The sequence below is a fragment of the Haliotis rubra genome, unplaced genomic scaffold (genome assembly GCF_003918875.1).
Source record: "Haliotis rubra isolate DU_JTF1 unplaced genomic scaffold, ASM391887v1 Scf943, whole genome shotgun sequence".
NCBI classification, from domain to species: domain Eukaryota; kingdom Metazoa; phylum Mollusca; class Gastropoda; order Lepetellida; family Haliotidae; genus Haliotis; species Haliotis rubra.
In genome coordinates this window covers 210,896-234,923 of record NW_025767683.1, presented here as the reverse complement: position 1 = coordinate 234,923, position 24,028 = coordinate 210,896, and the positions used below count along the sequence as shown (strand labels likewise).

At 40.1% G+C, this 24,028-nt stretch overlaps 1 protein-coding gene across 1 annotated transcript in view; it reads right to left on the bottom strand.

The window, feature by feature from the left end:
- Positions 1 to 24,028, bottom strand: part of LOC124264799 (histone-lysine N-methyltransferase EHMT1-like) — a 53,807-nt gene that overhangs the window by 1,944 nt on the left and 27,835 nt on the right. Inside the window, 4 exon segments of the mRNA XM_046699588.1 lie at positions 13,077 to 13,217; positions 21,306 to 21,435; positions 23,224 to 23,273; positions 23,276 to 23,404. Of these exon segments, the coding sequence (XP_046555544.1) occupies positions 13,077 to 13,217; positions 21,306 to 21,435; positions 23,224 to 23,273; positions 23,276 to 23,393 (439 nt within the window). The 5' untranslated portion in view covers positions 23,394 to 23,404.

Here is a 24,028-nt window from a genome sequence, read left to right as displayed (position 1 = left end):
GGACTTGACACTTAAGTGTCCGAAATAGGTCACAGTTTCTGTGTCTGGTTTATTGAGAAGTTGCGTAATAGTGAAAAAAATGATAAACCCTGTTTTTAAATATTAAATGGAATATTTTATATTATTACACTAAATTTAGCATACTATAGTTGCGAAGAAACAAGGTATTTATTTTCGGGAATGACGCTAAATTTAAATTTTCCTCTGGTGCATATGTCATTAGTTCCATGTATTACCGCAGCGGAAATTGGTTGTTCCTTAACTTGCTTCTAAGCATTCTCTTTGGTCAGAATTTCTGAAATATTTTATAAAAAAACTTTGTTTTATATACGGATCGCTGACTATCAAATAAATGCCTACATGTAACTATTTGGCATGATAATGCAGGGAGACCTGATAATGTCTTCCACCCGAAAGGTATTCAAGTCAAAGTGTACGGGTTTATGCGGTTTCGCTATAAATACCGATAACAATGCACTATACCTAGTATTAAAGATCAATCAATACATATTGATGTACCATACAAAAGAAAAATGATAAAAAAATCTATAGCCTGTCTCGCATTTGATATACTTCTCGCCGAAATCTTTGTTGTTATTATCGATGAGACTTTAGTGGTGCTCAATTGTATATTTGCCAGCGCATATCGGATTGCTTCTGCCTATGGCATATATAACAAGAAGTATTAATGTTCCGGTCATCCGAACACACAAAGCTGTTTGACAATGCAAACATACTCCTCAAGCCCGCTTGTTCTGTGTTGGGCCTGTGTATAGAGGATCGTTGAAGACAACATCGCCGATCATCGGATCCATTATTGAATTAATGTGATCATTTTGTATTTCAGCTCGATAATAACATTCGATTAACAACGTATTGATTTATGGAAAACATGCATAATTGCTAAATCAGAAACTCATATTGATTTGAGCCAAATAATTGGTCTTCTGAATGGACACGCTCGTTCTGTTCCGAGCAAGAGAGTGCTGTAATTGCTCCGCACAATCTTTATAAGTAGCTATTTATAGCAGAAATTAACTCAAGCACGTGTCACAGGGACGGAATGTGTCTTGGTAATCAACACGGTTGAACCCAGATGGCACGAGAGGTCGTTGTCTGACTGGTTTGGAAGAAGTATCTGAGGCCTTTGTTGATGGTGTGCCATTAATCTCTCTACCACTGTGTACCATGCACTAATCAAGTACCTTCGCTTTTATATTTTCTCAATCTTGATCCTAAATAATGTGCGCAATGGACGAACACGCACCTTCAGATACTCTTTACAGACCTCGATGAGTTCATCATACTCCACAAGGATTGGTTGGAACCAGGGTTATTCATCTTACATTACATCTGTGTCCTAATAAACAGGTACGTACCGTTAAACCAAAGGAAATCCACACTGACCATCTGAGTCAATGTAAAGAGATGCACCCAAGGTTCTAGACGCACCGTGATTATATCAGTCATAAACCCTAACATAACCCATATCGGTCAGCTGGAAACCCTTACATAACCCATATCGGTAGCTAGAAAACTTACATAACCCATATCGGTGAGTTTGAAACTTGACATAAACCATATCGGTGAGCTGGAAACCATTACACAAACCATATCGGTGAGCTAGAAACCCTTACATAACCGATATTGAGGAGCTGGAAACCCTTACATAACACATGTTGGTCAGCTAGAGACCCTTACATAACCCATAGCGGTCAGATAACAAGCCCTTACATAACCAATGGTGAAAAGCTAACATGTCCATCAATTAATCCATAACGATTAGATAAATAACTCCTTACATAACCCATATCGGTAGCTAGAAACCCTTACATAACCCATATCGGTGAGTTAGAAACTCTACATAAACCATATAGGTCAGCTGGAAACCATTACACAAACCATATCGGTGAGCTAGAAACCCTTACATAACCGATATTGAGGAGCTGGAAACCCTTACATCAACCATATCGGTGAGCTGGAAACCCTTACATCAACCATATCGGTGAGCTAGAAACCCTTACATAACCCATATAGGTGAGCTAGATACCCTTACATCAACCATATCGGTGAGCTGGAAACCCTACATCAACCATATCGGTAAGCTAGAAACCCTTACATAAACCATATAGGTCAGCTAGAAACCCTTACATAACACATATAGGTGAGCTAGATACCCTTACATCAACCATATCGGTGAGCTGGAAACCCTTACATAAACCATATCGGTAAGCTAGAAACCCTTACATAACACATGTTGGTCAGCTAGAAACCCTTACATAACCAACATCGGTCAGCTAGAAACCCTTGCCTAACACATGTTGGTCAGCTAGAAACCCTTACATAACCCATATCGGTCAGCTAGAAACCTTTACATAACCAACATCGGTCAGCTACAAACCCTTGCCTAACACATGTTGGTCAGCTAGAAACCCTTACATAACCCATATCGGTCAGCTAGAAACCTTTACATAACCATCATCGGTGAGCTAGAAACCCTTACATAACCCATGTTGGTCAGCTAGAAACCCTTACATAATCCATATCGGTCAGCTAGAAACCTTTACATAACCATCATCGGTGAGCTAGAAACCCTTACATAACCCATATCGGTCAGCTAGAAACCTTTACATAACCATCATCGGTGAGCTAGAAACCCTTACATAACCCATGTTGGTCAGCTAGAAACCCTTACATAAACCATATCAGTGAGCTAGAAACCCTTACATAACCCATATCGGTGAGCTGGAAACCCTTACATAACCGATAGCGGTGAGCTGGAAACCCTTACATAACCCATAGCGGTCAGCTAGAGACCCTTACATAACCCATAGCGGTCAGCTAGAAACCTTTACATAACCATCATCGGTGAGCTAGAAACCCTTACATAAACCATATCAGTGAGCTAGAAACCCTTACATAAACCATATCAGTGAGCTAGAAACCCTTACATAAACCATATCAGTGAGCTAGAAACCCTTACATAACCCATAGCGGTCAGATAGCAAGCCCTTACATAACCCAAGGTGAAAAGCTAACATGTCCATCAATTAATCCATAACGATTAGATAAATAACTCTAACAACTTTTCGCGATCAGCTAATAAGTAATAGGAGTCAGCTAACAAGCTCTTACATAACCAATAGAAATCAGTGAACAAGACCTGACATAAACCCTTGGCGAACAGCGGACAAGCTCTTGCATAACCCATAGATGGCAGCTAACAAGACCGCGGTTTGAGAATTTGTGTCCTATATCATCATGGATAACACGATATACTTCCATATGGTCCCCCGTATTTTACTTTCACAAATGTGTCTGAATATGTTTCGTCAAGGTAATAATTAAAGGTTTTACTCTTAAGTCGGAGGGGCGGTGGGGTGGCCTAGTGGTTAAAGCGTTCGTTCGTCAAGCAGAAGACCCGGGTTCGATTCCCCACATGGGTACAATGTGTAAAGCCCACTTCTAGTGTCCCCGGTCATGATATTGCTGGAAAATTGCTAAAAGCGGCGTAAAACCCAACTCACTCAGTCACTAACTTAATTCGGACGTTACAGTATTATCCCGGCGTTTTTGAAATAATAGAAAGAAAAGATAAAACGATAAATACTGAACTGCAGTAAACTACGGTTATACCGAACTCAAAAGTATCAGTAACTTTACTTCGATATAACCATAGTTCTTTATACGCAGTTCGACTAAAATAGACAACAAGTGGCCGGTACCCCAAAACAGTTGGTTGTATCCGTCAGTTCGTTACAAGCGTATTCAGTGTAAAAGTAGTTTAATTTACCATTCAGGTCGTCGGGGTACCTTGACATACTTTCTGTCACCATGGTAACAAACACGAGGTTCTTGGACCGTTTCTATGGTATCACCATTCTGTCGGATTGTATGGTAAACATAGGATACTGGGGCCATTACTACCCCGGAGTTCTCAAAAGGGAAAGATTATAGATAAACATGACCAAGGATTCCATTTGCTGATCTACTTACTCTGCTCGTATGTCGATATATATACCTAAGATAAATAGCAGAGAAAGGAAGGACTGAGATAGCACTTCCGATCGATGGGAATCGAAGACTTGGTTGCTGGACTGTGTTTATGTGCAACTCATTCAAGACAGTTGAATATCAGTAAAGGTTTGGTGAAGATTTACATCTCCATAAAGGAATCACTGCATTTCAAGTAAATATCCACAAAGTGATAGAATATTGTTTTACGCCGGGTTTTTTCAATATTCCAGTAATTCGGGGGATTACAATAATGGGTTTCACACAATATGGCAGTATGGGGAATCGAACCCTCAAGGCTACTTACCGCCCCTTCGCATGTAAAGGAATTACTATACTCTATAGAGATTTTACAGACACAATTTACAACTGGATTGCTGTGTCCCTCAGATGTATATATCAGCATTCTTATCTGTAAATAGCAGCGCCAAGTGCGTACGGCTATCTTCGTCACTTGAATAAACGGTCGGTGGGGTAGATTTTGGTTAAAGCGTTCGCTCGTCACGCTGAAGACCCGGGTTCGATTCCCCACATGGGTGCAGTGTGTGAAGCTCATCTCTGGCATCCCGTGCCGTTATATTGCTGAAATATTGCTAAAAGCACTCTCTTGAATAAAACGAATGCCATAAATGACAAAGGTTATTACAACGGTGCTAGAGAATTGGGCTTTAGCTCGCTTGGTGCAATGGTAGTCACGGAGATGCATGTTGACCGTTGATATACTTACCCATTTTACTCAGATTTAAGCGGGTTTTGTAAGTCTTGGTAATTGAGATTAAGATCTAATATGTTGTGCATTCCTCCTACTTCTGTCATTAGAATATGACTTGAACAACAAAATCGTATGCCAGCTTTTCTATGCGGTAACATTTTCGGAAAGAAATACATAGCCAAGCGTATTTCTTTTATTGTAGGCTATTGTAAGAGTGTTGTTTTGTCTCCATTCCTAACTTGATTATCGATATTCAAACATCTCTGATATGAATATATTGTTACTCCCAAAACTGTGTTGCCAATTCTACTGGAACTATCTCCAAGAATGAGTGATTTCTGATATTTGCAGTCTGTCAGCCATACCGATTTCTGCTGTGTGAAACTGAAATTTACACTGAATGCCCCTAGATAGCAATTTCTTCTTGCGATAAAAGCGTAAGCCGAAATTGCATTATCTTTACATAAAAATACTTCCATATAAAATCAATTCACGACACATCAGGCTACTGTATTATAAGGGTCGCACCACTTAGAGATAAGACAGGTTTATACAGTCTGTCAAGGGTATGTCCAATACCCGAGCACCTTGGGTCATAGCAGATAAAGGTTAGGAATATAACATGAGAAACAAACAGCACTTACAAGAAGAGTGGGTAATTATTATTTACCCAGGGTTTACTGGGTAATATAGCTGAAATGTCTTCCACTCCTGTGCTGAAGTTCCTTGTGGTAAAATACCCTGACCATTATAATAATCCTAAGATAATTGCAAATCAAAATATTTACATTACTGATGAATATACAGAATGCCCTGTTCAACTCGTAATGCTGTTCCTCTGAAACAATCCTAAGATAATTGCAAATCAAAATATTTACATTACTGATGAATATACAGAATGCCCTGTTCAACTCGTAATGCTGTTCCACTGAAACAATCCTAAGATAATTGCAAATCAAAATATTTACATTACTGATGAATATACAGAATGCCCTGTTCAACTCGTAATGCTGTTCCACTGAAATAACCCAATGATAATTGCAAATCAAAACATTTACATTACTGATGAATATACAGAATGGCCAGCTCCAAACTCGTAATGCAGTTTGTTTCTGTTCGTCCGTTCTCAGAATTACATAACAGATAATCATTAATTCCCTGCAGTTTGTAGGTTATTCTAATATCTTTTAGGACACATCGTCATAAATCTATACCTGTTGCATTATCATCGTTCTATCGGTTTCGTTGATGTTTCATACAGTGATTATGTTTTGCGAAATGCATGAGCTTGGACGGTTATTCTGGTCATATTTGAAGGTCAAATCAGCATACTTGCTTTAGGAAGATTTATATTACTATTCAGAAGATTAATTTGCGAAAATGCCACCATTCACATATCGGCAAGAGTCCACGGCTGGTATATCAGATAGGGAAAACAGATAGTAATCAACTATACGTGTATTAAGATACACAGGTCTCCGTCTGGCAATGTGGTAATGGAGACTGATAGCCTTGATGGTCTTGCACGAACTATCCTTTATCTTTAAGTGTGGGGGCGATACACAGAGTGATGTCGGGACGTGTGTCTACAACAAAGGACAGTAGCGTAGGATGTTTTCTTCTTCTCATTAAATTTAGCTTTCCCAATCGTGTTCTCTTTTTCTCATTGATAGACTACTTGTTCAAAAAAGGAGCGTGTGCCACGAGCATAATGACATTTCACCTCGATGCACTCCTTTTCTGTGCCACTTGGAACTGAATTAGAGAAGCCACGATCGGCCACCCATCCGCCCACGTGGATTTCAGAAAACAACTAGAGCATTATAGTGTTGTGGAATCTTTTGGCCAGGAAAGAGACACAATTTCATTGCATCGCCCACTGTGCAAATTGTAGCACGGTTTATGATTGTAATTAGTAAGGTTTGAGCATTTTATTGAATTTTAGAAATTTTAGTCCGCGCTGCGTAACAAATTCGAATGACCCCCCTGTGAAATTAGTTGGTTCCCAGTAAAGTGTTTTTCACTGCAATTAAATTCTTGAGATCACCGATGTCTTTGCATCTCAATATGTGTTGAGAAACCATCCCGTGTCACTCTCTCAGGATATGTATCTTTCTTGATTACGATTTCACAACATAATGACATTTGGGGAATGTGTTCTTAACTGTATTCCATCTACACCAAGACGGAAACATCAAGAATGGCAAGTCACGTTTACCCAAAGAGTCACACCCGGTTCAAACCCGCGTTCGGGTCAAACCCTTACGCGCAAACGTTTAACAACTTGACTTTCCCATCCCACCATTTTGTGACTTCTTACTCCCATTTCATTATCACACAAACCAGCATTCATGATTATGGACGAATCGAGTCTGTGGTTTTAGTTCTGGGTGTTATGCATGCTGACAATGTACACAGCCACTGAGATGGAATTCCAACAGTTGTTTCCTGAAATCACGGTCACCCAAGCTAAGTCTGGTAGGGTGAATGAATGAGTATGGTTTTACGCCGCTTTTAGCAATAACCGAGCGATATCACGGCAGGGACACCAGAAATTGGCTTCACACTGTGGTCTTCGGCGTGACTAGAGAACACTTCAACCATTAGACTACCCCATCGCCTCCTAAGTCTGATAGGAAAAGTTAAAATTAGACGTTGGTGCTTTCGTGTACTCACAAGCAAAGGGGTGGTGCTGGCGCACAGAAACAATATGAAGGCGACTCAACGTTCATAGGTTCCTCGAATACATAACGGTCGTGAATATGGACTCGAACCAACTTTCATAGGTTCCCCGCACGCCTATGGCACGCGAGTTTAATATAAAGAATCCCAGCGCTTTAGAGGACGGGGCCACTCGGGACTCCACGGGAATACGATGTTGGAGCTCTGGTACTCAACTATCTCAGATATGGAGTAGTCATTCGGCTTTAATGATCGAGTTATCTCCAAAAGGGAATACCCTGGTTCGTATCATAATTTGGGGATTAGTATAAGAGGCGAGTACATTGATAGCGTAAACCTCGTCCTTACTACACAATGTCATTATGCTTGTAATGAGGGACCAGCGCGTCGTGGTACGAAACAGACAATGGAAGTTCAGTAAGAGGATGAATGTGTGTACATGTAACGGTATAGTCATTATCGACTAAAACGTCTTGGTTAGTTTACGATGATACCGAAATGTCGCCATCGAGCGGTATACAGCAACTGGAAGACATATTATTACACGTGACATGTGCTTAAAGCGACGGGCGGTGGAGTAGCCTAGTGGTTAAGGCGTTCGCTCGTCACGCCTAAGACCTGGGTTCGATTCCCCACATGGGTACGATGTGTGAAGCCCATTTCTGGTGTTCCCCGCGGTGATATTGCTGGAATATTGCTAAAAGCGACTTTAAACTCACTCACTCACTCAATAATAGCGACAAAACCCTTTCCATATTCAAACGAAAACTCTTCTAAATGAAGAATCGACTATCGATTCTGACCATGACATGAGCACGCGCTTCTGAATCGCAATCGATTAGTGATCATACCAGATGTGAAAACCCGTTAACCCGCTCCATACAAAACTTGTGTGACTAAGTCAGCTGCTCAACTGAACGATTGGGATATTAAGTTACAAGTCAGTGAATTGCACCGGACATTTTGACACAGATAAACTAGTATCAAATTTGTAAATGTCGTATATGTCTCTACCGTTAACCCCTTTAAAAGCTTTACTGATGCCATTAATGATGGAACCTTGATTAAACAAGTTTGTAAATGTCGTATATGTCTCTACCGTTAACCCCTTTAAAAGTTTACTGATGCCATTAATGATGGAACCTTGATTAAACAAGTTTGTAAATGTCGTATATGTCTCTACCGTTAACCCCTTTAAAAGCTTTACTGATGCCATTAATGATGGAACCTTGATTAAACAAGTTTGTAAATGTCGTATATGTCTCTACCGTTAACCCCTTTAAAAGCTTTACTGATGCCATTAATGATGGAACCTTGATTAAACAAGTTTGTAAATGTCGTATATGTCTCTACCGTTAACCCCTTTAAAAGCTTTACTGATGCCATTAATGATGGAACCTTGATTAAACAAGTTTGTAAATGTCGTATATGTCTCTACCGTTAACCCCTTTAAAAGCTTTACTGATGCCATTAATGATGGAACCTTGATTAAACAAGTTTGTAAATGTCGTATATGTCTCTACCGTTAACCCCTTTAAAAGCTTTACTGATGCCATTAATGATGGAACCTTGATTAAACAAGTTTGTAAATGTCGTATATGTCTCTACCGTTAACCCCTTTAAAAGCTTTACTGATGCCATTAATGATGGAACCTTGATTAAACAAGTTTGTAAATATGTCGTATATGTCTCTACCGTTAACCCCTTTAAAAGCTTTACTGATGCCATTAATGATGGAACCTTGATTAAACAAGTTTGTAAATGTCGTATATGTCTCTACCGTTAACCCCTTTAAAAGCTTTACTGATGCCATTAATGATGGAACCTTGATTAAACAAGTTTTTAGGGTCGATGATCGTTTGACGCAATCTCGAACGTTCGTAAAATGAGGATACTCGCTTGTACCTCTAAAGATGTGGCATGAAGAGAACGATGTCCAATGGAAAGTGGAAATCATATCTCTGTCCCTACAGCCTTGTGTGATTTTGGCTCTGATATAATGAGTCTAATATAAGTCTAATTAGGAAACAGATAATACGGAGTGAGTTAGTGAGTGAGTTTAGTTTTACGTCGCACTCAGCAATATTCCAGCTTTATGGCGGCGATCTGTAAATAATCGAGTCTGGACCAGACAATCCAGTGATCAACAACATGAACATCGATCTGCGCAATTGGGAACCGATGACATGTGTCAACCAAGTCAGCGAGCCTGACCACCAAATCCCGTTAGTCGCCTCTTACGACAAGCATGGGTTACTGAAGATCAATATTCTAACCCGGACCTTCACGGGTCACAGATAATACGGAATTACCGGTCCTGTATTTCTATATCAGGTGGGTAATCCGTGAAAGGTAATTGGATATTTGGCCGTTATTGAACGATATCCGATCATCGATATATCTGAATCTTAAGTTACATTTCTTGGGCAAACTACCCTGTGTTGACATTGCCAATCTGAGTGGTCATTCTAATCACTGCTATGAAGAAGTTGATCACCGAGCGGTGGAGCACTGTTGTTGTCGAGGGAGGTGACGTTTTGCATTCTTTCTTACCCTTAAGTTTTACATTGATGTCATGGATGAGGACGTCCATCGTGTATTTTTATATATTCTAAACATGAACTGACATTTCTTTCATGAGAAATTGCCCTGAACCTCCAAACATATATATGCATCTCTTATCATTATCCATGTGTTCCTTACTGTATTCCATCTACACCAGACCGCCTCCGTGGTGTAGTGGTTAGTGCGTCCGCCCGGAGAGCGGAAGGTTGCGGGTTCGATCCCCGACCGCGTCTTACCAAAAGACATTAAAATATGGTTCTTGTTGCTCCCTGCCTGGCGCTCTTCATTAATGGGTACAACAAGGACTGGTCGGCTCGGAGTCAGTATAATCTGTCTGAGTTGGGTATTCATGCTTCACTGAGGCATGGTATTTCAGTTGGCTAGCACTATAAAAAACCAGCTTCAGTCTGGGCTAGTACAAGCAGCCGCACATACACATACACACGCATGCACGTCGTCATATGAGCGAAATATTCTCAAGCACGACGTAAAACCCCATATCACCTCACCTCACCATCTACACCAAGACGGAAACATCAAGAATGGGCACTCACGTTTACTCAAAGAGTCACACCCGGTTCGAACCCGCGTTCAGGCCAAACCCTTAACACCCGTGAAGATCCGGGTTAGAATTGATCTTCAGTAACCCATGCTTGTCGTAAGATGCCACGAACGGGATCTGGTGGTCAGGCTCGCTGACTTGGTTGACACATGTCATCGTATACCAAGATCGATGCTCATGCTGTTGATCACTGGACTGTCTGGCCCAGACTCAATTATTTACAGAGTGCCTCCATATAGCTGGAATATTGCTGAGTGCGGCGTAAAACTGAACTCACTCACTCGTTGCTCTCGGTTAATGAACGAATTTGGTTTTTGTGGGATAGTTGTGTACAGTTAACAAGTCATCTCCATCATCAGAGGTGAATTTGATACTTTCCCCACCTTGCACAAATTCAAGAAGATGAACTTGTCGACAAAATATACGAATTCAACATCCAATATAATTCCTTTCTAATATAGTTTGGAAAAAACAGATTCTTCGCCGCTGACAACAAAACAACTAAAAACACACATTGAAAGCATGGTTTGATGTAAAAGTAGGTCAATTCATCAAGTAGAATCATGACAAAAACTGGGTATGTACGTTCGTGATTGGTAATTTTCTACATCGTGTTGTGTATCAATGAAATAAAGATTGGTTCCAGATATCACAAACGAACTCATTGTGCGTTTAATGACAACACTGGTTGTCGGCAAACAGAACTAATACTCTCGCGCCATAAACATATCACACAAACGAGAATACAACTTCAATACAAACAAACCTAATTGTACACAGGTCGCGTCCTCTGTAATATACAATATATTACAGTCTTGTCAGCAAGGCAAATGATGGTAATTGGTCGGAGGTCAGTTCTGTCTCATGCAATATTCACCATGCAACGCCAAATGAGCACCGTCATTACAGCTAATAGCTAATGACAGATGAACCTAAATATCATTATCTTCCGTGGATGACAAATGAATTCTTAATGAATTGTATATGAGTGAGTCAGTTGGTGAAATACTGGGCTGGTGAGTGAGTGAGTGGGTTTGAGTGAGTGAGTGAGTGTGTGAGTGGGTTTGAGTGAGTGAGTGAGTGAGTGGGTTTGAGTGAGTGAGTGAGTGTGTGAGTGGGTTTGAGTGAGTGAGTGAGTGAGGAGCAATATCACCATACCACTTCAGGCAATATTTCAAGGTACATAACTGCCCAGAAAACAAAATTCCTCTTTTAGTGAGTGAGTTATAGTTCTACGCAGCTTTTAGCAATATTCCAGCGATATCACGACGGGGGACACCAGAAATGGGCTTCACACATTGTGCCCATGGAATCGAACCTGCGAACCGTGACGAGCGAACGCTTTAACCACTAGGCTACCCCACAGACCCCCATCTTTTAGTGAATGTGTCTCAGAGCCGCTTTAAGCAGTATTCCTGCAAAGTCATGGCGGGTAGTAACACAAATGCCACTACGAGTGAGTGGATCTAACTTGAAAACGGTTTTAGCAACTGTTCAGTAATGCCGGAAAAAGGCGAGACAGCCATGTGGGGAATCGAACATTTCGTCGAACGAATGCTCTTACCACAAGGTTACTCAATAGGGATAATTTCCACCAGTGAGTGAGTATGGTTTTACGCTGACTTACAGCAATATCACGGCGGGGAAAATTGGCCTTACACATTGTAGCCATGTGGGGAATCGAAACCGGGTCTTCAGCCTGACGAGCGGATGCTTTAACAATAAGGCTACACCACAGCCCCTATTTCCCACGAAGAATGTCCATAACACTTACATAAGATGACCTATTCTGAAACTATGAAATCTACATCTTTTCAACTCTAGTGTGTGTTTTTATTCCGTATAACAGATTGCAATTCTTATGATATAAGTTTCAAATTCAGAAACAGTCTATTGTCCATTAAGGGATTTCTTCATAAAGTGCACGTACATGCTTTCTAAAAATAGAGTTCTTAGTGTGTATAAAGCTCACAATCACATCCATTAGTTTCAATATTTTATGCATAAAACGCTGGTTACCTGGAAAACGAGTAATAGATTAACCAGAATATGTGATTAGTTTCCAACACAGAAACTGAAAAGCATAGAAATATAAAAAGCGCTATATTTTCGTTTATCAAATATAAATGATTCAAAAGACTATTGAACATAGGTACCAGCTGGTGTTACTGCAGTGTATGTTCTGTTTGCAGTGAAAACGTACCGATGAATTTCACTTTAAACCAAAAAGTAAATCAAACAAAGTGAAATTAAGATTACGAATCCTCATAATTTAAACCACTAAGCTACCCCACCACCCCTGATACAAGGGACGCAGGTGCAGGGTAGGTGGAGGAGTAGCAACATAGAGGCCTATAGAGGCACAGGGCAGAAACGTGGACAGATACAAAGGTCGTCACAGTGGTCGACGCAAACTTCCCTAAACTTTTATACACACATACAAATATCTTCATTAGCCACTATGTCGGTTTCCTTTGACTCAAAACTAAAGGGGGAAATATACTTTTTATGTAAAGTTTATGAAGAAAATGGTTTCTTTACCTGCATACAATAACAATCTGGCACAGTCAGTCCGTCCCTGAATAGCTGATTTCATCAAGGCTGTGAATCCCAGCTTGTTCTGTTGGTCAATGCGTATAATCTTAAAGTCTTGTAGCAGAATCCGAACAACGTCCGTATGTCCTGGAATAGAAACAGAAAACATAGGTAAAAGTTATTTTAAGTCGCACACATCTTAAATCCAGGTATATCTACAGGATTTCAAATAATGGTATCTAGAACTGGCAAATATATGGCTTATAGTATGAGCAATAATCGACACATTATGGCATGTAAGAACATTTTTATTTGCCGGGTTTTACAACATTGGAAATACATTCTGTCCTAAAGTGAGTGAGTATGGTTTTACGCCGTTTTAGAACGGCGGGAGACACCAGAAATGGGCTTCACAAATTGTACCAATATGGGAAATCGAACCCTGGTCTTCGGCGAGACGAGCAAACGCTTTAACCAGTAGGCTACCTCACCGCCCCCTCTGTCCTAGAACCTCCATATGTCATGTCAAAGTTCAGCTACCATTGAAGGTTGCATCAACGGATTTGTTGTATACACTTTCCGTCATTGTATCGTCAGACAAATCGGCATGCCATTGTTGGAGGATATAAAAGAAACCCTTCGTGAATCTGTGGCACACTTTTCGAGGTAACCCTACACCGTAGATCTAAGTGCACATGGGAAATAAACATTGAGTGCGTGGTTTTTACCGCCGCTTCGAACAGTATTCCACCTATTTTGAAAGCCGGAACTCATGTAGATCTCAGACATTTACAACTCTCAGGACAACTCTCAGGAAGGTCGCTGACATACCTAGAAACAGTGGTTAAAGCTTTCGCTCGTCCATAAAACCATACTCACTCACTAGAAACATGATTGGGGCAAACCAGGATTCGAACCCACTTTCGCAGTCTTTGTGTCCATTGGACGGACCTCACCTCAGACTACTGGGCCATGAAAATTAATAGCGCGAACAAAGAAAAGGGATAAGAATCACTTGTACCAAGACACTAATTACTGGAATAATTGGACATAGGCATAGATTTATTGATTGGATTAGAGAAGGATCAAGTACAAGAGTGTCTGATGCGATGTATTGACCCGCAAACCTTAACACGAACTGCAACCCAGAACAGCTGGATGTGACTATTTCCTTCACGAACAGAAAATAATTAAGGTTTATCTTTGGCTTTGCCAATGAATTGCTCTTCAGAAAGGACGGGATAGGAGAAAGGATGAGATATACAGTGAGGGAATAATTTCACCAGCTAGAACTGAAACATTTCAGAAAGTGAAGAACCCACTGAAATTGTTTTCAGCAACTAGAATAGTCACGTTTCAGGATGGTATCGTTTGAATGAGATCAACTTGCAGGAGAAGTGAAATTGCATTGTAGGCCAACGGTTACAATGACGCAACAATCAAATGTCATCACTTATCTCTCTGCCACTGAAGGAATTGCTGTTTACAAATTACAAAAGTTGTAAGAGTGATCTTTGATGATAAAAAGAATCTCACCCGAGTGTTTACTGATATCAAACCTAGAAAGGTTCCCAGACGCGTGTCGGTATATACATTGAAGTCAATATAACAACATGCATGCTTGGTCATGATGTAAGTCAGGAAATACTATCTGTCTGATATGTTAAAAATAAAATCAACTTGGAATGAATGATCCAAAGCATGCAGTGTTTCTTGGTCAATATTCATGCCGTTTTGGGCTAATTAATGTCTCCAACTTATGTTAACACCCACTAACAAGGAGCAAAAACAGAGTGGAAACTCTCCCAAGGGACGCAGTTCCTCACAGGGATATACGTCTCTTGGACTGATGGTCCTCCCTGTTTCTTTGGGTAACCACCAATCCATCCATATCATACGGCTATATACAAAAGTCAAACTCAAAGTTGTAACACTGATGTTATGTGCAAAACGGAATTCCATTTCACTTTCGCCAGGTCTTTGGGTATCGCTAGGTCCTCGTGGTTTGGTAGACTGTCAGTTTTACCTGAAGTCATTCTAGGTGGCATAGAAGTGAACAAAAAATACTCTTCACTTTGTAAATCAAATTAAGTTTTAGATGATGTTTCGTATTTTGCAGACACTAAGGCACATACGAAGGCATATAAATCTTTCAGTGTAACCGCAGTAACTACTAGTTTGTACGAGATTAATTTAACAGACTTAAGAGCATGGGTGTGTTTCCTACATATCAAGGTTTATAATAACAACAACTGTGAGATTCGAACCCACGACCAGAGGATCTGCTGTTCAGAGACGCAAGCCTTAGATCACATGAGCACCACAGTGCTGACAAGTTCTTGAACTATCAAAACCCATAATGCTATGATGCTCCCAGAGAGATTTATGATTCAATTACATAAACACGCATAGTGTTTTCAGCGTAGTGTTTGGACATGTTACACATGTTTGTGATCAACATACCTCTCTGAAACATGGAAATTGTGTCTGCAGTCAGAATGGTCTGGCGAGTGTCCCGTGGGCTGGATATCGTTAATCTACAAGTCTGAACCAACCGGATAATCATGTCTGGATTCAAAGCTTTTTCGACCATCCTGCATATCCTTTTGGACACGTACACGTCTAGACATGACGCAATTTATCATTATAGTAGAAACATAAGTAGGGTTATTTCCACCAATTATGTTCTTCCGAATTTGATGTCATTAATTTGAAACCAAATTTGGGAGGACGAATATAAAGAGACCATGTCCTTGGACGATAACTATGAGGTTAGCCACTATGAAGACATCAGCTATAATGGCTGCATATAGACTACGATGTAGAAACTATTTTGAAACGACTATTGTGTTAAACACCTCACGATAAAAACAGTGGGAATAGAAGCTAGTAGGACAACAATTATTGTCAAAGGAACTGTTGGTGAAGAAACTATTGGGACTGTAACCGTTGGTGAAGAAACTATTGGGACTGTAACTATTGGTGAAGAAATTATTGGGACAGTAACTGTTGGTGAAGAAACTATTGGGACTGTAACTGTTGGTGGAGAAACTATTGGGACAGTAACTATTGGTGAAGAAACTATTGGGACAGTAACTGTTGGTGAAGAAACTATTGGGACTGTAACTGTTGGTGAAAAAACTATTGGGACTGTAACTGTTGGTGAAGAAACTATTGGGATAGTAACTATTGGTGAAGAAACTATTGGGACTGTAACTGTTGGTGAAGAAACTATTGGGACAGTATCTATTGGTGAAGAAACTATTGGGACTGTAACTGTTGGTGAAGACACTATTGGGACTGTAACTGTTGGTGAAAAAACTATTGGGACTGTAACTGTTGGTGAAAAAACTATTGGGACAGTAACCATTATGGTGGAAATTTTAGCGACAGTAACGACGGGGGTAGCAACTGCTACCACAAGCACTATTGAGTCAACACGTATTGGGCAGTAACTATTGGGACAACAATTATAAGTACAACTATTGGGACACCTACTGGGACAATTATTGAGACATACCACATTTGGAATAAGACAACATTTTTTTTAGAACTCATTATTTTCAGATGTTGGACAGGCAAGTGTTGGGATATGTATATGGGCAACGCCCACAAGAGCAGCAATGGAACACTAATTCTACACCTTTCCTTTATATTTTATGTTTTCACCATCATATACAGTACGTATTGTTTCTGTGTTTACTTCTTATTATTAAATGGTTTACACTAAGGTACATGTTCGTGGAGATGGACCCGGTGGCTACGGTGGTCACTGTTGGCCGTACACTTTACAGTTACAGATGTTATTGAATCAGGAAGTAGGAAGTAACAGAAAACTCGGCTAAAAGATCGTCGATGTAATCAGTGATTTGTAAAATGGAACTAGGGGCAAATGCTCCGAAGCCAGACGAGCTAACTCCATTACTTCACACGTTCTGTGCCATGTGACGGTGTGATTCGCAGCATGCACACAGCCAAGCCATTTCATTCTCTTCACAATGAAATGAAAACAGTCAGTGATCCGACTTAATTACATTCTTTTATGTTTACATTCCTAGAATGTTTTGCAGGCTTTGAAAATCCTTTGCTGAAAATACTGGCTTAATCAAATCTACCGTATTGTTCTATGACTATCGACGCTGATGACAAAGTACTAAACCCGACTACCTAATCTCCTGGAATTGCCTTTAAATGTAAAACCTTTTTGTTTCCTGATTTTGAAGTAATGGACATCCTTGCAAAGCATTAATTCAATGTGATAAAGGAACTGGCGAACTTATGGATTGAATCTAGTTGGAAGACTTTAACACCAACTTATTTCAACATGAGATGGTACCACACGGAAGGGTCGGTTAAAGTTAGAACATGTATCTGGCAAAATATGGTTGAGGCATTGATTCAATGCACAAAGTTATATTTCTTGTCTATAGCTATTGAAAGTGATTGCGTTTAGTTTAATGCCTCTTTTGAAAAGTATTTCAATAAAATTATGGTGCGTACAGGGGACGGACTCTATACTTTGAATATGACGTTTCTCCAGAAAACATTATGACATTGCAAAGCGATTATTATAGTTACGTTGTATCAGTGGGAGTCTTTTAGAGGGACAGACCAAAGCCAACTGACAGACTAGTTTTGATTTAAGTTACTCAAACACAACGTTGGTAGTAAATTATTATTATTAATATTCTATGCCAAATTTATATAGCGCCCTAACTGAACTACTCCTAGATCACTGTAAGGCGCTTCACAAGTTTGTTTTCCTTTGGTCACAGGATGTCAATCTCAAAGGTCACATCGTATTATCAATCTCAACGCCATGAGCCACAAGGCGCACAGAGTTAATTTGGACCTCCCATCCCAATGAAGTACCCATTCACAGTTGGGTGGACTGGGCCACGATACTTTGTCCAAGTTTACTGCACGTAGCTGTACCACCAACTAAGTGTTTGCACGTATTCATGTGACCACCATCTGGTCATTTACCAACGGATTCGTGGGTTCTGTTAAGTGCACAGGGTTGTGCACTGTACACTTGGGGTTGTGACACACTGAAAGAGTCTGCACACAAAGTTGACTCCAACGTTTTTACACCCGGTCACAGGTGGGCTCGATCCCGGCACCTCAAGCTCGCTGGATCACTAGCCTGACGCCTTAGAGAGCTCGCCACACACACGTCAAAACACATGATGTAGATCACAACTGCACAAAAGGTCACAGATTGGAGATGTTATTTCGTTTTTCAGGAATATTTCAACTATATGACTATGTCTGTGTAAATAATCGACTCTGGAACGGACAGTCACGTGGCTGACATCACGAGCATCGATCTGCGCCACTGGGATACATGCTGCAACGAAGTCAGCGGACCTGACTACACAATCCCCTTAGTCATCTCTTACGGCAAGCATGGTTGCAGAAGACCATTCTAACCTGTATAATGACGGTGCAGGTCACAGGCGTAAAGTACATAGATGCTATATCAGAGTTGCATGCCCGTTGTATTTCATAGCATTATAAGACAGCTTATACGATTTTTGCAAAATTAGTCTTCTAGAGGATATATACTATTCCAAAAAAGAGACGCATAGCCCTGAAATCTGTTGCGAAAATGTTGTATTTTCAAACATGTATAACTCGTCCACAAATAGACTTAAGTACATGAATTTTTACATCAGTTTAGAAGAAGGTAATGTCTATACAACCAAGTGGATAATTTTAGATAACGGAGACGTTGAGCGCGATGGTGATCACGCAGCGTGGTCCCGATGTCAGGTCTCCTGGCTCCCAGTCCAATCTCTCTCAACCTGTTCCGTACCGTTTGACCGGATATCCTCCGAAGTCCAGGCACCCTGGCTGCTGTGCTCTCACCCGCGGCAGTACGATCACGAAAATGTAGTACCGGGATGTACCGATCTTGGGCTGCAGTGGTGACTCGAGGTCTGCCTGTACGGGGACGGTGATTTGTTATACCTGTTTGGTTGTTACGAGCTGCAAGCAGTGATATCGTGCTCAGACTAACATTCAGACGCCTGGCAACAGAAAATTGGTAATTTCTAGCGTGCATTCGTTCAATGGCGGTGTTCCGTGTCGCAGCGTCAAGACTTGGCGTAGTGATTTGACCTTGAAACTCCTTCAAAGCGAATGCTGATTTCCGAAAGTAACCTGGATTTTTATAGCCAGACAGTGCATGCTCTTTGCTTCACAATTTCAACTGGAAGGTGATATCTGTTGCTTTGTGGAGATGCCTTTTCAATTCTTGTAAGAAATCTCATCAAAATCAACTTTTTCAGATAAAGTCGATGTTTCACTTGTGCAACAGTGTAAAATCATGTTATCAACACTTTTGTTACATATTTAGACGATTGTTTGAACACAATCGATAATTAATAGATTCTTAAAAAATACAAAACGCCTATGCGTTTCTTTTTGGGGATAGTATATGAACAACAGACTTTGGGATGGAGTGATACTCTGATGTATCGTTAATCCTATCTTGGGAGGAAATGAATCAATGATGCATATATTCCTAATTTAATTTAAAATAACAACAACATATGTAATGATTGTGATGTATCATTACGAATCGTGACAATTTCGGAGATTTGATTAAATCAGTTTCAACCAATGGAATCTTTGAAATGTCACCACGACGTTTCAGCTACCGGATGACTGACGACTCAGTCATCTCCACTAATGCATTGTGCTATTAAAGATTAAATCTTAAAACAAAACTTACCAGGAATAATATATCCGTTACGTTTATGGTTTTTCATACCAAACAACCAAGATGTTATAAGAAATCTAAAATTGTTTATTTGAAAACATATGCTGAAATAACTTTTTGTCCGCTTTTCAAACTATTATCACGAATTCATGAATATTTCAAATTTCCATTCCAATAAAAACGAATTGCTGAAGAGAAAGATAGGGGTCCCGGGAATTTAATGTTTCAATATATTAAGGAATATTTGGAAGATAACTGGGTTTCTTCTCTCCTGGCGATGATAAGGACTCAGTAACTACTGATTTACGTCGTGTCCAGGGGTTTCACTCTAGTGATGTGCCGACACGTTGTACAGAGTCTGGTATTAAAAAGGGGTGATTTTGCAACGGGGCTGTAATAAATGTATCATTATTGCTGATTCGGCAGATCACGGGGTATAAAGAGAATTATGGAGACGACAAACTGCAATTAGTGGAGTCTTCGTATCTTGTGGAGCCTTTGCACAACCCCGTGCTGTTGAGGGAATAACTAAACGATCTCTGACGCCGTGTTTCGGCATATACTAGCTGTAGCACAGCCAGGCCAAACGATGTTTAATAGTATGAGAAATTATCCACGCCTTCTATGTGTGATAACATATGATCAGTCATGATCACGGACTGAAACGACAGTTCTAATAAAAATTTAGTTGTCTCTTGTGGCAAACAGGATTTACCTGGAAGATAATTTTCCAAAGAACATTTCTATATGCAACTGGTTATTACACCAAGGGTTTCCTGAACGTTTTATGTCTACATTTTATTTTGTTTTAAAAACATTTTTCGCCACTCTCAAACTAATTTGAACACAATTGTTTCCGCTTTTAGCAGTGTTCCCACAACATCACGGTAGGGGAAACGAGAAACGGGATTCACACAGTGTACCCTTGTAAGGAATCGAACTAGAATCTGCAGCATCACAAGCGAAGGTTTAACCGCTAGGCTACCTCATCTCCCAATCCTTATTTGATTTCCAGTGCGCTAAAATCATTTCTTTCTTGGTTCAACTTTGCACTTGGATAAACATAAGTACCCCTCTAAAGGACGCCCTGTCGGTACTGCCATAAGTTCTGGCTGAAACGCCAAATTCCAATATATGCTATGATAAATCGGTTATTCCTTCAGTAATGCAGATGATAGTCATCATTAAACCGCAATCCGCTACTAGATCTCAATACTTTTTGGGCAATTTTTAAGCATTTTTCTCTTTAGCATACCGTTGAAGGAGTTGTTAGTTGACTGCTAACCTCACCAGTCAATGTGATAAGATAACTACTGACATCAAAATGGAAGAGATACGTGTATTATGTAAATTATCTTATTTAAAATATTCATATAACAGGAAATCAAAAGCTCATATCAACACACGATTACAGCTCAATCAACACAGAAAACAGTCTGCGTGTGATGATTAAATTAAAATACCTGATAAAAGAATACTATAACAATAAGTCTAAAAGAGCAACATACCTGCTTGAGAGCTGAATATGAGAGGGGTATTTCCTTCCTTATCCGGAATATTGGGATCCACTTCCGGTATGTCTACGAGCATGTCAAGTACTGGCACGATGCCATGAGCGCTCGTGTGACTTAGCCCTGTCTGAAATCACAAGATCAAATCTTATTGGATGGTGAAATGATGTCAGACTTGAACTGGTTCGGTCCATAGAATGTTTGAACATTTACATTGTGTCCTCCTGAGATGAAAAAATAGATACCGACCATATCCTTTTCTTTGCATGAGACAGAGACGTTCAATTAATAGGCAAACACATTCACATACACAGACACGGAAAGACACCCTCAGACATATAAACAGACCAGGCCCGTCGAAAAAAGACTTATAAGCCCCTCAAAATTGCACGTGTACCGAACTACATTAAGAGAATATACCATTTGTGAACACGCTTTAAAGCTGTAAGTCAATTACTTTGACAGAAGATGGAAATTCCTTTAAAATCAGTCGCTACAATACTTGAATAGTTGGCGTGTACACCAAAATTTACCTATGTTACCTTGATGCCGTTCAGCTCTGTGTACATTTATTAAACGTTCCATTTCAAAATATAAAATATCTATAACGTTCTTCCTACGTTAAACGACAAAGTTGCGCGAAACAAAAATATTGATCACATAGAAATACATGCAGCTCAGCAGACATGTTTTTTTGAAACCAAAAAGAGAATTAGGCTTTGTGTTTTTATTTTCTTAAGCAACACATACATGTTTCAGGAAATCATGCTATGTTCTTGACATACTAGTTACGACATGATCAGAGGTCAAGGACACTGAAGAGGAGTCATGGTGACCCTTCGAGAAGACAGTCGAAGCCTTTCGTGCTAGACCGTTATCAGAATTGTCTGTGAATAACTTTACACAACGATTTTAACAGAAGACCACTATCCACACCAGTAAGATGAATGGCGCTGTCATTATTGTACACTTAGCTATGTAATTATCATCTTGCATCAGACAAGAGATGTTTACAGTAACATAGCAACATCTGGAACAAAAGAGATAAAACACAAACGAATGTGAGATGAAATCCCCTTTATCCCGGGACCCTTCTAAGTTTGAATTTACGAATAAAAAGATATCTAGTTATGGCCCCTTAATTATGCATAGACATTGGGAACATAAGAAGTTTATGTTTCCGCGCAACGCTAAGCGATGACTTAGCTTCGCGCCACAATAACAAGCTAATTTCCATATCACGTGATACCTTCCTCGTCAACTAACGCGTTGATTCTGAGGCCATAGCAGTCCGACCTTGCGTAAACCTTTCGGTGCAATTTACGTATCCATCTCCGGCTGACCCTAATTCACAACTATTCCCAAAATAAAACAAAAATATTGTTTTTATCCTCGCCGACTTAACACGCGAACCACCTGAATTTTATCTGAGCCAAAGCAACCAAGAGGAACGGCTTCAGGAAATTACCTTACCTGCGCTTTTGCTTACGCGAAAGTAGAATAAATTTCATTAAAATCACTTTGTCAAGATTCAAACAGGACGAGCGAAAATGTGGAGATGATTACATGAAACAAGGTTGCTTTTGTTTGATCCATATTGGACACACACTAAACATAAACGGTAATCCTTGATCATTTGGTTTGTTGTTTTACGCCGCACTCAGTAATATTCCAGCTATATGGCTGCGGCCTGTAAATAATTAAGTCTGGACCAGACAATCCAGTGATCAACAGCATGAGCATCGACCTACGCAACTGGGATACAATGGCATGTGTCAACCATGTCAACGAGTCTGACCATCTGATCCCGTTTGTCGCCTCTTACGACAAGCATGGGTTACTGAAGACCAATTCTAACCCGGATCTTCACAGGTCGATATTCCATGACATTAGCTCCGTCTTTAGAAAAGCTCACCCTTCCAGATCTGTCTCTTTCATTGATTTCCTCCTCTGTCGGGTTTTCGTCAGGATCGCTTGCACCGCCTCAATGTCTTGTTCGATGCATGCTTCGAGGAACGTAAGGTCCTCGTAGCCGTAGGAAGAACCGTAGTAGGATCCTTCGTCGTCGTCGGCATCCATGTTCATCTCATGTACATCTGCAAGAAACACAGGAGAAATAATCTCATCATTCACCTGTTAAGATACTAGTCCGGACAGATAACGCTACAGTAACGTTTGATTTGCCTTCAAAGAAGAAAGACTAATGAAGGGATTTATCGTTCTTGAAAAGCTATTGAAGTTAGGTGGGTCAGGGACAGTCACTAATACGAGAATCCAATAATCCTCCCTCCACAAACAAAGTGTAAAGGGAACAAAAACATCTTGCTTGATGTCGGATCTAGTTGAAAGGACTTTTCTCTCTCTTCATAAACTATTTATGTCATTGGGTCAGGGTCGTCTCCCTTGAGGCTTTCCATACAGTAACACCTTTATCATGTTTCATAATGCCACATGTAGTGATACTGCCAATGATAAATGACTATGAAGCTTGTCTAGAAAGACACATGGTGTTAATAACATGGGGAATCAATGATGATAGTTTACAGTAGTGTTTCCTGGAAAGTGACTTTGTCCAACTTGTGACAATGTACGTCGCGTCACAGAGGTATTGTCCATACATTCTGATGAAACAATGAGTGTATTGAATAAATAATGTACACCCAGTAAGATGATTGTTAACCTTCTAGTGCCTAAAGCACAGCGTGGGTTGTATATTCCCC